A 16,373-nucleotide genomic window follows, 5' to 3' on the forward strand; every position below is an offset into this window, starting at 1 on the left:
AAAAATAAATAAATAAATAAATAAATTCATATATTTATACATTCATTTGTTCCATAATTTGCTTCTGTGATTATTTTGTTGGTGCTCCTGCATTGTTTTGGAGGCGGCTGTGCCCCTTTTAGAGTATAAGCTGCATGTGCCAGGGACAGGACCACGTCTGTCTTACTCCTGTTGATACTCCTGGCGTGTATGTAGTAAAGCGCCAGAGAAAGTCCTTACGGGATGATTGACGTGGTGGAAGAGCGATTTCAATTCAGGTCCTTCTGACACGTTTCCCTGACCTTTTAGCACACTGCACAGTGGGGGTGTGTGGATAAAGGAGCGAATCTTTTCTCACAGCTTTATGGGGTGAGATGAAAGAGGTGAGGTATGTGGAAGGACCTAGAACCCGTGCTGAAGATGCTCAGTCAATGCTGTTGATTTTTACTTTTGTCCCCTCAGCGATTTCCCTAAAGTAGCTGACCCTCTAATACCAGTTTCTGAAAGACCGCAATTCCCTTTTCCTCCTGACACTTTGTGGACGATCCCTCAAGACACTACAAGGACAAAGGACACTTCTAGGAGGCAGACTAGAGAGGTCACTCCTTGTGGGACCAAACCTGTACTCAAAGGGACTAATTAGATGATGCCATCAGCATGGTTTGGACCTGTGAACGCGGCAAAAGCTAGTTCTAACACTGTTTCAACAAGTGAGTCTGTGAGGAGGGAGGGGCTCCCTCGGGGAGGCGAAGGCACAGAGGCCGGTTCTCCCGGTATCGTCAGCCGCACCTTTAAACAGCCCTTTGCGGGCAAGGAGAGAGAGTTCTCTGAGACTGTGCTATGAGTGTTCTCAGCAGAAAGCAGAGCTAAGAAGCCGGCTACTCCTCCTGTGAAACCCTCCTCCCGGGCGTTAGCGGCAGTGCATTTTTGGCTTGTGGAAGACAGAGTAGTAACGGAAGCTGGTGCTTACGCGGGAAAGGGCAGAGGAGTAACCTGGAGCCACGCCTGACCCGGGTCCCAGCTGTGCCTGCGCCGTGAATTGCTCAGTCACTTCACTTTGGACCAGCTGCACCTCAACTCTGAGTCTTCAACCCACCATCTTTAAAAGGGAAACAATGGGGAGAAGAGGATTTTAAATGTCATAGGGTTCTTCCGCAAAGAGGAGGGAAATGGAGAAAGAAACGAATTCCCAGCTGCTTGTAAATGACTTCCTTTTGTGTTTTCACCTAACTACGGTTCTAAGAAGCTTTCAGTTCAGATGAAGCTCTATAATGGGTAGCAATCGCCTAAGCTGTGCTTTGTTTCAGTGTAGAGCACAATTCAGGTTTCATTCAGAAGTTTAATCACACGCAGCAGTAAAATTGGGGGTGCTGTGCTTGACGCTTCACCGTTCCACGAAGTTAGGATGTAACAAACCCCCAAACCTGGCGACCTGCTGATGGCCTCAGATCCAGTCAACGTAAGTTTTCTAAAATTTACTTTAAAAATTAAAAGAAAAGTGCAACTCAAATAAAAATGCTGTGGAGTAACTTTACTAACATCTTGTTATTGTCCACGAAATAATTTTGTTTCTCATGGAGACTTTTTTCTTTGCGAGTCACAGCAATGAATCAGCTTAACATTTTTATTGTTGGGCATATAAATTTATTTTTTGGCTAAATTGTAACTTATTCATATGGATGGTATTTTCTCTACTTTTATGTTCTGTACAGGGATCTGTATTAGAGCATTTTTCATATTTATAATAAAATTATACCCTTATCAATACCTGCTTAGTTTTGAGTGCATACACTTAGGTCCTTGGTATCCTAAGCCACGTGAGGAATTTGTTGCTGATGGTGTTGTTGATGGTGATATCAGAGGTTCCATTTATTAAATGTTTATCACAGCCAGGCTTGGTACAAACATTTGACATGTACCGTTTTCATTTGCTTTTTTTTGTGACCTCAGGGCAGAGCAATATTCTCAGTTTCATTTTGTAGATAAGAACACTGAGGCTTTGAATGGTTACCCATGTGTCTACAGTCAATACATGGCAGAGGAGGGAGTCACACCTAGGTGAGTTTAAGTGACAGTTTAGTACAGCCAAGCCCGCAGACTCTGCAGCTAGAGCGCCTGCCAGCTCTGTCACAAGCTAGGCTTCTGTAAGTTGCCGGATGTGTGCCTGGCTTTCTTCTTCTGCTCAGTGGGGACAGAGACAGGGATCTGCCTCACGGGGATGCGCTAAGGGTTGAACGAACGGATGCATGTGGGCAGTTAGGACAGTGCTTGGCAAAGACCAAGTGCTACCCAGGTGCTTGCCCTTTCTAACTGCTGTCGTGCTCTTGGCCGTAAAGCTCTGCTCGGAAAAGGTCCCCACCAGGTTGTCACTTGCAGAAGCTGTATTTGCCTTCTTGCAACAAAGCTTAGAGAGAAAAGAAGGGGGGCAGTTTCCTGATCAATGCGGACACCTCTCCAGTGTCTCCTATACCTGGGTGTCTCTTCCTTCCTCTGACACTTAGTGATTTTCTTTTAATTCCCATCAGACTGAACTTCAGGTCTTCAGCAAGTTGAGAGATTTAGCTCCCTGAAGAATCTCTGTGTTTTTAGGAAAATGATAGATTGGTGCTGCTGAGATGACAGTTTTTTGTTTAACCCAGACTAAGCTAGGCACAGGCATCTCCTTAACCCAGACTAAGCTAGGCACAGGCATCTCCTTCACCCAGACTAAGCTAGGCACAGGCATCTCCTTCACCCAGACTAAGCTAGGCACAGCATCTCCTTCACCCAGACTAAGCTAGGCACAGCATCTCCTTCACCCAGACTAAGCTAGGCACAGGCATCTCCTTCACCCAGACTAAGCTAGGCACTGGCATCTCCTTAACCCAGACTAAGCTAGGCACAGGCATCTCCTTCACCCAGACTAAGCTAGGCACAGGCATCTCCTTCACCCAGACTAAGCTAGGCACAGGCATCTCCTTCACCCAGACTAAGCTAGGCGCAGGCATCTCCTTAACATTATTAGGAGAATGAAGCATGAGTGGGAATATTCTGCCGGATGAGATTCTAATTTCCAGCTGGTTAGGACAGGGCATGTGTTCTTCCTGCCTCCGTGGCTTCCTTTATGTAGCGAGTATGCAGCGAACCACTTGATGGAATCTTTCACTGAGGCTCACCAAACTTTTTTTTTTTCTTTTAATCTTTGACTCTTCCCTGTAGAACAAGACTAGTGCTTTAACTTCAAGGATTTGTACCAAACCCAAGGAAAGAAAAATGCAGAGTATGTAAAGTATACAAAGCAAGAGGGAGGAGTAATTTAAGTTGGCTTCCAAGACCTGAGCTTGTTTGTCCACAGCCTGGGCGCGGAGCGGGAGTGAGTGAGCGAGGAGAGAGATGGAGAAGTTGGGCGAGCCTCCAGCAGCAACCCAGGCAGTTTCTCCCCATCCTGCTTTAGTTGGTTTGACATCAATCTGTGTCACTATCGGCAACACCTGCAACAGGACGTGTAGCAAACCTTATTGCACAGTCCAAGAAGGGAGATTTAATGCAAAGGGTGTGGACTGTACATGCAGGCGTTTCAGGAGGTCCAGAAGATCCGTGGTTTCCTCAAGTGCCATCATGTCTGTGGAGAAACATTCTGCAGTTGTCAGGGAGGCGCTGGTTGTGTTAGAAAACCCATGTCTGCCAAATGTCCAATGTTAGTACTAACAAAAGATATTAAAACGTAGATAATTAAGTTATTTTTTTTCCTGTAATAACTTAGATATCTAGTGCACAGTGATGCTAAAGTTAGCAGATAGACATATGCTGACATTTTGGGATTAATACAATAGACTGGTACAAGAATTTAGGAACAGACAGAGTTAAGAGGGGCAAATGGAAGTGGGTGTAGATCAGAGAAAACTTGCAACATTTTCCTTGTGGGATTAGTTCTGTCATGATCATTTTTCTCTCTTGACTTCATAGGCAACACTGTACCTGCATTCTCAGGGTCCTTTGGGCGATGGAAATATCACATAATATCACAGAATTTTTCATGCTGGGACTGTCACAGAAGCCAGAAATACAGAGAGTTCTTTTTGTGGTCTTTTTGATCATCTATGTGGTCACAGTTTGTGGCAACATGCTCATCGTGGTCACCACCATCTCCAGTCCCACCCTAGCCTCTCCCATGTATTTCTTTCTGGCCAACCTGTCCTTTATTGACACCTGTTATTCTTCCTCTCTGGCCCCTAAACTCATCGCTGACTCCTTGTACGAGGGGAGAACCATCTCTTATGAGAGTTGCATGGCTCAGCTCTTTGGAGCTCATTTTCTGGGAGGCGTTGAGATCCTTCTGCTCACGGTGATGGCCTACGACCGCTACGTGGCCATCTGCAAGCCCCTGCACTACACGGTCATCATGACCAGGCATCTCTGTGCCCTGCTAGTGGCGGTGACTTGGCTGGGGGGCTTTCTCCATTCATTGGTTCAGCTCCTCCTGGTCTTTCAGTTGCCCTTCTGTGGGCCTAACATAATCAACCACTTTGTCTGTGACTTGTACCCCTTGCTGGAACTCGCCTGCACGAACACTCATGTCATCAGTCTGCTGGTGGTGGCCAACAGCGGTGTGATCTGCCTGTTGAACTTCCTCATGCTGGCCGCCTCCTACGCTGTCATCCTGCACTCCCTGAGGTCGCATGGTGAGGAGGGCAGGCGCAGAGCCCTCTCCACCTGCGGGGCCCACTTCACCGTCATCGCCTTGTTCTTCGTGCCCTGTCTGTTTACTTACACGCGCCCTTCCTCCACTTGCCCTCTGGACAAACACATGGCAGTGTTTTACGGCATTCTGACGCCTATGTTGAATCCGCTCATTTATACCCTGAGAAATGAAGAGGTAAAAAATGCCATGAGAAAGCTCTTCACACAAAGTAAGAAACGGAAAGTGGAGAATGAGTGGTAAAGCGGGAAATAAAAGTGACATTGTTGCTGTAAGTGGGTCAGTCCAAACCTTTTTTTTTGCGACCGTACATCACCTGATGTCATCTTGTCCACTCATCCATCATCATCGTCGGCTTTCATGGGTTACTTCCTCTTTTCACTTGAATTGCATAATTCGATTATAAAAGAACTTTATGAAATAGATAGGACATGAAGGATTATTATCCCTGTTTTAGAAATGAGAAAAACGTCCCCTGATGTGGTTAACTGATTAATTAAGTGTATCTAGCTTTGAAGTGCTTAAACCTAAACTCACAATTAGTTATTTGTGATTGATCATCCAGATTTTTAAAAAGCAATCCATGTTAATATCATTCAACCCTGTGTAAGAGTGGAGTTGTGTAAGTGTGGCAAGATACAACCCGAGGCAGTCAACCTCACACTTAGCTACGTGGAGGAGTCTGTCTGCCTCTCGGCCTGGCTTCTCTCTGTCACCCTTCGTGTCAGCAACAGTCTGGCTGCTGCCCTGGCGCAGAGAGTGTCAGACTGTGGCTCTGCAGCGAGATCAACCTAAGTGTGATCTATTTCCTGTGGTTACTCGTGGCGTGACCTTGAGTAAGTGGCCAAACCTTCATAAGCCTCTGATGCTTGTCTTTGAAATAAATGAAGAGAACAATGTCTGAAGTGTTACTGTGAGAATTAGGTGAGATGATCTACGGAAAGTTCTTAGTCAGATTTCTGGCACAGGTACCCCCAACACATTTCACCCTGATGTTATTGTTCGCACCTCAGCCTTTCCCTACCCTCCCGTAAGGAGAGTGCTTTCTTTTGCTTATCTATTTCTACTAAGTGTGAAATATGCCGTGCTTAGAACTGAGTGGTTTATTTTTTCCAATGATGCCAAGTGGACTTTCATTCTTCCTCTTTCTGTTTGAAACTCCAAGGGATTCTACTGTCCTGGAATTGGAAACATCTGTCTGTGTTCATTCCATTCTTTTCCTGGTTTTACAAATTCTGACCATCTCCCTTCCCGGGTTTCACCCTTTAGGATTGTAGGCTCCCATAATTTATAATAAACTTATCCTTTGTTTGACAGATAATCTGTAATTCACCATTATATATCCACTTTTTACACTATAAAAAACCTGGAAATTAATATGAAAAGCAATTTATCTCTATTGTAAGTATTCAAAATTAGTCTCTAATAACTAATAAATTCAGGAGATCATTAGGAAATAATGGTTTTACCCCAAAATTCTATTTATAACAAAAACAACAGTTGCCAAGTTCTTGGGCAAAAAAATACTGTCTTTTTTACTTTGTCACATTTTGAAGTCTAGGTATAACTGAGACTTTGAATTCAGTACCTATTCATTTCTGCTGTTAGACAATAAAAGTCTAACTGGGTTACTTTTTTAATCAACCAAGAACTATGAAATTACCCAAACTCAAAAACTTTGGTATGCGGTCCTGGCCGGTTGGCTCAGTGGTAGAGTGTCGGCCTGGCGTGCAGAAATCCCAGGTTCGATTCTCGGCCAGGGCATACAGGAGAAGTGCCCATCTGCTTCTCCACCCCTCCCCCTCTCCTTCCTCTCTGTCTCTCTCTTCCCCTCCCGCAGCCGAGGCTCCACTGGAGCAAAGATGGCCCAGGCGCTGGGGATGGCTCCTGGGCCTCTGCCCCAGGCGCTAGAGTGGCTCTGGTCGCAAAAGAGTGATGCACAGGAGAGGCAGAGCATCGCCCCCCTGGTGGGCAGAGCGTCGCCCCCTGGTGGGCGTGCCGGGTGGATCCCGGTTGGGCGCATGCGGGAGTCTGTCTGGCTGTCTCTCCCCGTTTCCGGCTTCAGAAAAATACAGAAAAAACAACAAAACAAAACAAAAAAACACTTTGGTATGCAAAGACACATGCAGCCCCATTTTCATTGCAGCATTATTCACAGTGGCCAAGACATGGAAACAACCAGTGTCCCTTGATAGAGGATTGGATAAAGAAGATGTGGTACATATATACAATGGAATACTACTCAGCCATAAGAAATGATGACATGTTGCCATTTATGACAATATGGATAGATCTTGAGAACATTATACTAAGTGAAGTAAATCAGAAAAATTTAAGAACTATATGATTTCACACATAGGTCGGATATAAAACTGAAACTCATGAACATAGATAAAAGTGAATTGGTTACCAGGGAACACAGGAGGGGGGAAGTAAAGAAGGACAAATATATGGTGACAGAAAATGATTTGATTTTATCTGATGGGCACACAATGCAATCAACAGTTGAAAAGCTATAGAAATGTTTACCTGAGACCTATGTACTCTTATTGATCAATGTCACCCTGTTAAATTTAATTTCTAAATAAAAAAAGAAATATGAAATCATAGTGAAGCTTACTTGAAAATAGTCTATCTTTTTGCCAGCTTGCCACAATTTTATCTTGATACTTTATAGAAAAAATATAACATTAATTGAAATTTGAAAAGCACCTTTGTTTTTAGTACAGTTAAAATGTCAAGTAGTGTAAAAGACTGATCCTTGTATTTTCGTTGTCAGAATCACGATTAATGTACCCAACGAACTTACAAACAAATTAAGGACAGAAAGAAATTAAGGTCAGAAATTTGCTCCAAAACATACAAAATCAGTGCTTAGGTTATTCACAGAAGCTGCTTAACCAACTTTAGCAATCATCACCATAATCTTTATTTTTTACCAACCCTGTTTTATTCCATCTTTCTTGGGAACTACAACTAGATCTTTGAAAGACAAATTTGATTTTATAAACATATCATTGCTTGGGTATATTTATAAGATGAGCACTCTTAGGAAAACATGGCAAAACATCTCTTTTTCAAAGGTCTTCATATACAGTGAGATCTAACCTGATATAAAGTCCTGAGACCATGAGACATGTTAGCATCACAATATTTGAATCACTGGGTGAGGTGTTTCCTGAATACAAATTTCTAAGCTCCTCCCCAGGAATCACAAATGTTGGGTAGAGATGGTTCTTTGGTCTCTGGCGCTGGGCTCCCCCACCGCCCCCTTGCGGTGGACCAGAACTGGACATGATCATCATTCGTGAGAGCTTTTGAAACAAGTCAGATCTCTGATCACTCTAACCAGCTACCCATTTATAACTGCAGAGATGTTTAAGGGTATTTATCACAGAATAGGGAGTTGGAAATGGGTTAGCTCTTAGTGTTCAGAGACCTGCTCACTGGCCCCGTTAAATTTCCTTGCTGAGATGATAACTCACTGTTATGCTGGCCCTACTAGTAAATGATGGCATTTATGACACAGTTTGAAGTGAAATGAGGCTAAGGGAGACATTTGATCTTCCTGTGATCATAGTTAGTGAATGACAGTAGCAGTGACCTTGGGCTTCTCTGCCAGGAACTGCAGTCCCCAGCATAGCTGTGCTCTGGTGACATCTCTGAAGGTTGAAATAGTGTCTGAGCAATCTCATTATCTTTCAGCTGACTCTTTTTCAATGTAAATCATTTAATTCTTAAAATTTAAGCAAGTAATGTGATTACCCTTTAACAAATAAAAAAACAGAGAGGTAAAGCAACTTGCTTACATTTACAAGGCTAATTAAAGCTGGGGACAAGATCAGAAATAACACTTGATCTAAAGCTCTTAACCTCTGACTTCAGTCATTTCCAAATCTCTTGGAATCTCATGATGTTCATGATGTGGATTCTCTTCCCTAATCCAGATTTGTGATCGTTGTTGTCACTACATAGCCTATGGATCCTAGGCTACACGCCTCAACAACATGAGAGTAAATCAAGCACAAAAGAAAATGATGTGATTTTAAGAGAGGCAGTCAACATGAGATGTATGAGGTTGCTGCTGGCATAACCCCAGCATAATGTTCTATGGCAAGAATTTTTTTTTAATAAATGGAAGTTATATTTACATTCTAAATAATAAAAAATATAGTAAATGCTGAAACCAGTAACGTAGTCACTCATTTTCATTATCAGGAATTATGTACTGTGTATAATTGTGTGCACTATATTTTTGTAGGCTTGGCAGCATAGTAGGTGTGTTTATACCAGCAGCACCACAAACATGAGGAATGTGTAGCCCTACAATGTTGTATCAGCTACGATGCTACTAGGTCACAGGAGGTTTTCAGCTCTGTTACTATCTTGTGGGGCTACCCTTGTTCATGTGGCTCCTTGTTGGCCATTGCTTTTCCTCTTTTACAATAAAATAAAACTTCCTTCTCGCTGTAGTGCTCGGTATAAAGTGTGTTCCAGAATACTGCCGTTGATCTGTTTCATATCCACAACCAGGGCAACTTTAGGACTTTTGTAGGCCCTGGGGACTTTTGTCCTTATGGGTCACTTCCTCCATAAATAATACTAAAAATTGTATTTTATGACTGCATTGGTATAAAGATGACTCTCATCCAGACTTGTATTTGGATTATATTTATTTATTTTTATTTTGAAAGTAATGAAAACATTTTATAGGTTCATAAGACTATGGTGGGCTGTAGGCACTGTGCTGAGATGGATACGTCAGCCCTGCCCACGCTTTGTGGACTCCTGGGGAAAATGGACCGACAGGATAATTGACCTAAATTCAGTCAACTAAGAAAGGGGATACATTTCTACAAAATATCACTAGTTTTTTTTTTGGCCTAAATATCCAATTACAAGATTTATTCATTATCAGTATTCATTATTTGCTCCCAGAGCTTCTTCATGACATTTTTTTACTTCTGAATTTCTGAGGGTGTAGATTAAAGGGTTCAACATAGGAGTTACTATGGCGCAAAACACAGTCATAGCTTTGTCCACGGGGAAGGAGGTTGTGGGTCTTAGGTACAGGATTATACAAGGCACAAAGAATAAGACGACAACAGTGACGTGAGAGGCGCATGTAGAAAGGGCTTTGCGACACCCTTTGGAGCTCTGAGTCCTCAGGGAGCACAGGATGATGACATAGGAAGCAACCAGCATGGAAAAAATGAGCAAGCACAGTACTCCACTGTTGGCAGTGATCAGGGGCCCCAAAGTGCGAGTGTCTGTGCAGGCAAGCTCCAGGAGAGGTATTAGGTCACACAAAAAATGGTCAATGACATTGGGGCCATAGAACGGTAGCTGGACCATGAACAAAATCTGGATCCCTCCATGAAGAAACCCTAAGACTCCAGCCATTCCCACCAGGAAACCACACACAGGTCGGCTCATGATGGTCATGTAGTGCAAGGGCTTTCAGATGGTTACATAGCGGTCATAGGCCATGGCAATTAACAAGGTGGTCTCCACTCCACCAAAGAAATGTTCAGCGAAGAGCTGAGTCATGCAGCCATTGAAGGAGATGGTGTTCTTTTCAGATATCAAGTCAGAGATCAGCTTGGGTGCTATAGAAGAAGAGTAGAAACCGTCTATAATGGATAAACAGGACAGAAAGAAGTACATGGGAGAACCCAGGGCCGGGCTGATGAAGATGGTGACCGAGATGAGCAGGTTACCTGTCAATGTGATCAAATAGGCAATTAAAAGCACAACAACTAAGACTTTCTGTAGTTCTGGGTTCTGGGTCAGGCCCAGGAGGATGAATTCTGTTACATTGCTTGTCCTTTTCATCGATTCAGCTTGAGTTGTGAGCACGTGGTCCATCTGGAAAGATCACAGTGTTTCTGAGTGATGATAATTTAGATGCAGCACCAAAATAGTGCATCACCTCTTTGGACCTGGTCTCTGGGATTGCTGGAGCTATGCTTTTCACTCACCTCTCTCCTTTTGTAGATAGCCAGAAAGAAAAATGGAAGGAGGCTAATTTTTCTCTTTATTCATAATAATGAAATAGTGATAATACCTTACAAACACCACAATAAAAACAAGGAGTTATTATAAATGTTGACTTATGGTTGACTTCCAAACTTTCTTGGTAGCTCTAAAACAGGGGTCCCCAAACTTTTTACACAGGGGGCCAATTCACTGTCCCTCAGACCATTGGAGGGCCGGACTATAAAAAAAACTATGAACAAATCCCTATGCACACTGCACATATCTTATTTTAAAGTAAAAAAACAAAACGGGAACAAATATAACATTTAAAATAAATAACAAGTAAATTTAAATCAACACACTGACCAGTATTTCAATGGGAACTATGCTCCTCTCACTGACCACCAATGAAAGAGGTGCCCTTTCCGGAAGTGCAGTGGGGGCCGGATAAATGGCCTCAGGGGGCCGCATGTGGCCCGCGGGCCGTAGTTTGGGGACCCCTGCTCTAAAAGTTTCATAGTTGGCTTTCTTTCACTTTTGGGGACAAATTTCATGAGTAACAATTATTTTGAAGTTATACTTATCTATTGACATGAATATTTGTAGGTATGTGAACACAATATTCTTTTAAAAGGACCTGCGTATCAGATACGGAAGTACCAAGCCTGGCTACATCTATACCAAATGTATTCTGTGAACTGATATTTCTTTCTACCAAATGAATGCACATGCGCACGCACACTGAGCCAGAGCTGCCGATGAAGTTTTTCCCTTCAAAATGGCAAGGAACTACCTTTTTTTTTTTTTTTTTTTTTTTTTAATTTTATAATTTTATTTTTTTAATGGGGTGACATCAATAAATCAGGATACATATATTCAAAGATAACAAGTCCAGGTTATCTTGTCGTTCAATTATGTTGCATACCCACCACCCAAAGTCAGATTATCCTCTGTCACCTTCTATCTTGTTTTCTTTGTGCCCCTCCCACCCCCTATCCCTCTCCCATTCCCCCCTCCCCCCCCGTAACCACCACACTCTTATCAATGTCTCTTAGTTTCACTATTATGAAGGAACTACCTTTATAACAGCTCACTGAGCAGCATTCACTCAAGAGCCCTGATGGTTGTGTCTGGCTCAGCCTGACTCTTTCATGCTCACTCTTTCCATAGCTTTGAATGTGGACCTGTAAGTGGTCAATTTTCCTGACATGTTTCAGCATTTTTAAAATGATTTTTCTTGTGTAATTGGTCTTCCATTACACACAGAATAATGCCCTGAATTAGATATAGTATCCTACTCACATTTTACAAATGGAATTCATGAAGTGAGTTTCCTATTGACAAGGCAGAAATGATAGGGTCACCTAAGATAATAGAGTTTTTTTCTTTTGGCATAAGTTTAATCAATGAAGATGAACTGGAAGTTTTCCTTGCTAACTGGTGGGAATATTGAGTATATACAAGAATGATCTGTACATGGATTTTCAAGAGTGAGTACATGCTGTTGCTACAAAAGATTATAGATATTTTATTGTTTCTTCTCTTTCTCTTTCCCCCATCCCCTGCCAAAACACATAACCACATATTTTCCCTAAAAATTTTTTGAACACAAGTTAGCATCATAACCTCAAAGTTTCCATAAAGGAAAGATATATTTAGTTTTCAGGAACTCTCAATCTCTGAGTTATTCCTTCTCTGTTCATGACTCCTGTAGATGTTGACTATAGGGTTAAGCATTATTAATAGATTTAAGTCCCAAATTCTAACTTTACTGCGGCAACATGGAAGTCACAATGAATAGAAAGAATTTCAAATCATTAACACAGAAACCTACACAATCAGTTTACTTAGTGAGACATAAATGTTAACCATCGTGTTGTAAAAGTGACTTTAGTAGTTCTCAAAGGTGTCTCATCTGGGAATATTACAGATAGTGTTTTCTATGGATAGTTTCATGTCATTGTGCCCAAATTCATTTTTAGAGAAAAAGATTAACCTTCAATTCATACTCTAATTACAAAGACTATTTCAAAGAAAACAAAGTTAAGAGAATCTGCTTAAACTTTGGGGAAAAGATTTAGTTATCACTAACCTGGTTCTAGTTGATTGTGAGGTCCTCTGTTTTCACACTGAGCCCCTCATTGCTTCTTCCCCTCATGGCGTGTGATCACATCTGTGAGCTAACCATCGGGAATCTCTGTCTCTCTAGACAAGTCTTCCAATCTTGTGTATTTTAGTTTATTTTGTTTCTCATTACCTGTCTGGATTTACCCAGAAAATGAGATGTGTTAGTTAGGAAACTTTAGTAGCTCAAGGATTTAATTTCTACACATGTCTTGGCACTCTATGAAGGTATAACTACATCTTCAAAAAATAGAGTTTTTTCAGATATTTATAACTAGAGTCAGTCTAAATTAAAAACAACGGTAACAGTGAAAAATTCTTTAAATCAGGAAAAGCTAGTCTATGGAGCTATAAAATGTTCAAGTGAATCTAATCCACTTGAGTGGATAAAATTTTCTCAATCAATTTTGCTAAAATTTTGTTTCCCAACAAAGCCATGAGAAATGTGGAAAGAATTCTTTTTATTCCTGACTTAAGCCCTCCTTCTAACCCACAAAGCTTGGGGACAGTGTGTCCCATCCCATTCTATTCTTCAGCTGGTTGGGAGATGGCTCTGCTGCTGTCGTTTACTTAGAGGACCTTCTTTGTAAGTCTTCAGTGACTCTAGAGAAATGTTTATAAATAGACTTTAAAGCAGTACAGGATTTGATAATGCATGGACCTCTCAAGTCCTCGGAGGATTAGTAATTGGCTCTGTTGAAATATTTCCTGAGGTCTTTCGTTGACTCCCACTTGGCATCCACAAACCTCACCAGAAGCTAGTTTTAGAAATGCCACATTAAGCTTTGGTTAGACATGTCTCTCTGGGTCAAGTTTAGGATGGAACTTGGGTACCAGCAGTTGGAAAGGTCATTATAGGGCTTTAGTGCTCATTTTGACATTGGCGAAGCAGGCATAGGATAGGCAGGGTTGTTAGACATAGATCAGAATTCAGAGATTGGGTCTCTCTCAGAAAACATGACTGTTCTAAATGATATGGTTGCCCTAAGAGTGGAAATGCTGGTCTCCTCAAGGTTATGTACCAGATTACCCTGGGAAATGGTGACATTTTTATTAGTGACTGTGAGAGGAGACTTAGATGGCAGGATTCCTAGGTACCAAAGATTGAGTAAAGTAAAAGTTATAGACATATCAATCTCCTTTGGGATGAGTACCTAATGACAGATTCTCAAGCTGTATTCAGGGGAATGTAACTGTTCCCTCTATCTTGGAGAAATCCAGTCAAGTACTATGTTTACACGCAGTAGCCGTTGAGAAATCTCACTCAGCCAAACACTCATGTATGGAGACATCAGAGATAGAGAACGGAAACAACACAGAAAGGAGGCTCCACCACAGCTTCTCTTAGCTTCTGAGGTGACAAAGAGCTGGCTGCAGCCAGGCCCAGAGTCACCTTTCTTTCTCATCAACTTTTACCTTTCAACCAAACTGACACACTCCTCAAGTCCAGAACCAGAAACGGAAGCAATGCCTTGAGCTCTGTCCTCAACAGTTAACCATTTAGCTTCTGTTTGCCACCCACTCACTCCGTCTGTCCCTCTTCCCCAGTATCTTGTTACATGGTAAATAATACACGACATAAATTCACTATTTAAACTATTTTTAAGTGTCCACATTGATATGCAAACATCACCACCCACCATCTCCAGATGGTTTAATCTTTCCAAACTGAAATTCTGTATCCATGAAACAATGAACGGATCCCCTCACCTTATCTCACCAGCCCCTGGAAGCCATTGTATTACTTTCTGCCTCTATGAGTTTGACAATTTTTAGATACTTCATATAAGTGGAATTATGTAGTATTTATTTTTCTTTCACTGGCTTATTTCATTTAGAATAATGACCTCAAGTTTCGTCCATGTTGTCACAAATGGAAGGGTTTCCTTCTTTTTAAAGGTTGAATAATATTGTATGTCTGTATAAACCACATTTAAAAAAATCCATGTATATGTCAATGGACCATAGGTTGTTTCTACATCTTAGCTATTGTGCGCAATGCTGAAATGAACATAGGAGTACAAATAATTCCTAGAGATTCTGATCTCAGTGTGTTTGGATAAATACCCAGGATTGGGATAGTAGTTTTCTTTTTCATTTCTTGAGGAATTATTGTTTTCCATAGTGGCTGTACCAGTTTGCATTCCTTTTAACAGTGCACCGAGTCCCCTTTTCTCTACATTCTCACCAACACTTGTCACCTCTTATCTTTTGATCATAGCCCTTTCCTTTTGCTGGAGATGGTTTATTATTATTTTTTAAAATTGACTTTATTGCGGTGACATTGGTTAATTAAGAGACATAGGTTTCAGGTTTATGATTCCATCACACATCATCTGTGCATTGCACTGTGCATTCACCACCCCAAGTCAAGCATCCTTCCATCACCATTCATCCCCCTCTCACCCTCTGTACCTCCCGGCCCCCTTCCCCTCCTGTAATCACCATACTGTTGTCTGGGTCTATGAGCTTCCTTCGCTGGGCTTAATCCCTTCACCATTTTCACCCATCCCCCATCCCCCTTCCCTTCTGACAGCTGTCAGTCTGTGCTCTGTATCTATGAGTCTGTTTCTATTTTGTTAGTTTTGCTCACATTCATTCAAATTAGTGTTTTGGGTTTCTTTATATGTATTCCCAGAAGGGGAATTGCTGGGTCATAAGGAAGTTCCATTTTTAATTTTGTGGCCACTCCATACTGCTTTCCACAGTGGCCGCACCAACCTGCATTTCCACCTACAGTGTGTGAGGATTCTCTTTCCTCCACATCCTCGCCAGCACTTGTTGTTTGTGGATTTATTGATGATAGCTCTTCTGACAGGTGTGGGGTGATATCTCGTTGCAGTTTTAATTTGCATTTCTGTGATGATTAGTGATGTTGAATATCTTTTCATATGTGTATTTGCCTTCTGTGTGTCCTGTTTGGAGAAGTGTCTATTCAGGTCCTTAGCCCACTTCCTAATTGGATTGTTTGTTTCTTTTTGGTGTTGGGTTTTATAAGGTATGGAAGCAGCCCAGGTGCCCAGCAGTAGATGAGTGGATAAAAAGGCTATGGTACATTTACACAGTGGAATACTACTTAGCCATAAAAAAGAATGAAATCTTACCTTTTGCAATAGTATGGATGGACCTGGAGATTTTTTTTTTTTTTTGCATTTTTCTGAAGCTAGAAACAGGGAGAGACAGTTACACAAACTCCCGCATGCACCCGACTGGGATCCACCCAGCACGCCCACCATGGGGCGACGCTCTGCCCACCAGGGGGCGATGCTCTGCCCATCCTGGGCGTCGCCATGTTGTGACCAGAGCCACTCTAGCGCCTGAGGCAGAGGCCACAGAGCCATCCCCAGTGCCCGGGCCATCTTTGCTCCAGTGGAGCCTTGGCTGCGGGAGTGGAAGAGAGAGATAGAGAAGAAGGTGCGGCGGAGGGGTGGAGAAGCAAATGGGCGCTTCTCCTGTGTGCCCTGGCCGGGAATCGAACCCGGGTCCTCCGCACGCTAGGCCGACGCTCTACCACTGAGCCAACCGGCCAGGGCTGGACCTGGAGATTTTTATGCTAAGTGGAACAGGACAAGTCAGAAAAAGACAAGTACCATATGATTTTATTTATATAAAT

At 42.2% G+C, this 16,373-nt stretch overlaps 2 protein-coding genes across 2 annotated transcripts; one reads left to right on the plus strand and one right to left on the minus strand.

Moving 5' to 3' along the window:
* The first annotated feature begins 899 nt into the window (after positions 1-899).
* On the plus strand, positions 900-4,900 carry OR4C3 (olfactory receptor family 4 subfamily C member 3). The gene is made up of 3 exons (XM_066252816.1): positions 900-1,438; positions 1,962-2,037; positions 3,925-4,900. Exons 2-3 carry the CDS (start codon positions 2,012-2,014, stop codon positions 4,898-4,900), a joined length of 1,002 nt encoding a protein of 333 aa, XP_066108913.1. The 5' UTR covers positions 900-1,438; positions 1,962-2,011.
* Positions 4,901-9,561: 4,661 nt separating this feature from the next.
* On the minus strand, positions 9,562-10,492 carry LOC136320757 (olfactory receptor 4C45-like). The gene is given in 2 exon segments (XM_066253908.1): positions 9,562-9,615; positions 9,617-10,492. Coding segments are annotated over 2 exon segments (930 nt in total).
* Between the last annotated feature and the right edge of the window lie 5,881 nt (positions 10,493-16,373).

This window comes from Saccopteryx bilineata, chromosome 1 (genome assembly GCF_036850765.1).
Source record: "Saccopteryx bilineata isolate mSacBil1 chromosome 1, mSacBil1_pri_phased_curated, whole genome shotgun sequence".
Taxonomy (NCBI): domain Eukaryota; kingdom Metazoa; phylum Chordata; class Mammalia; order Chiroptera; family Emballonuridae; genus Saccopteryx; species Saccopteryx bilineata.

What these genes read in the sequence shown, in the direction of transcription:
- OR4C3 (XM_066252816.1), top strand. Translation starts at nt 2,012, where the DNA reads ATGGCAGAGGAGGGAGTCACACCTAG. An exon ending in GAGGAGGGAGTCACACCTAG is followed by an intron (nt 2,038 to 3,924) that starts GTGAGTTTAAGT and finishes TTGACTTCATAG; the next exon opens with GCAACACTGTACCTGCATTC.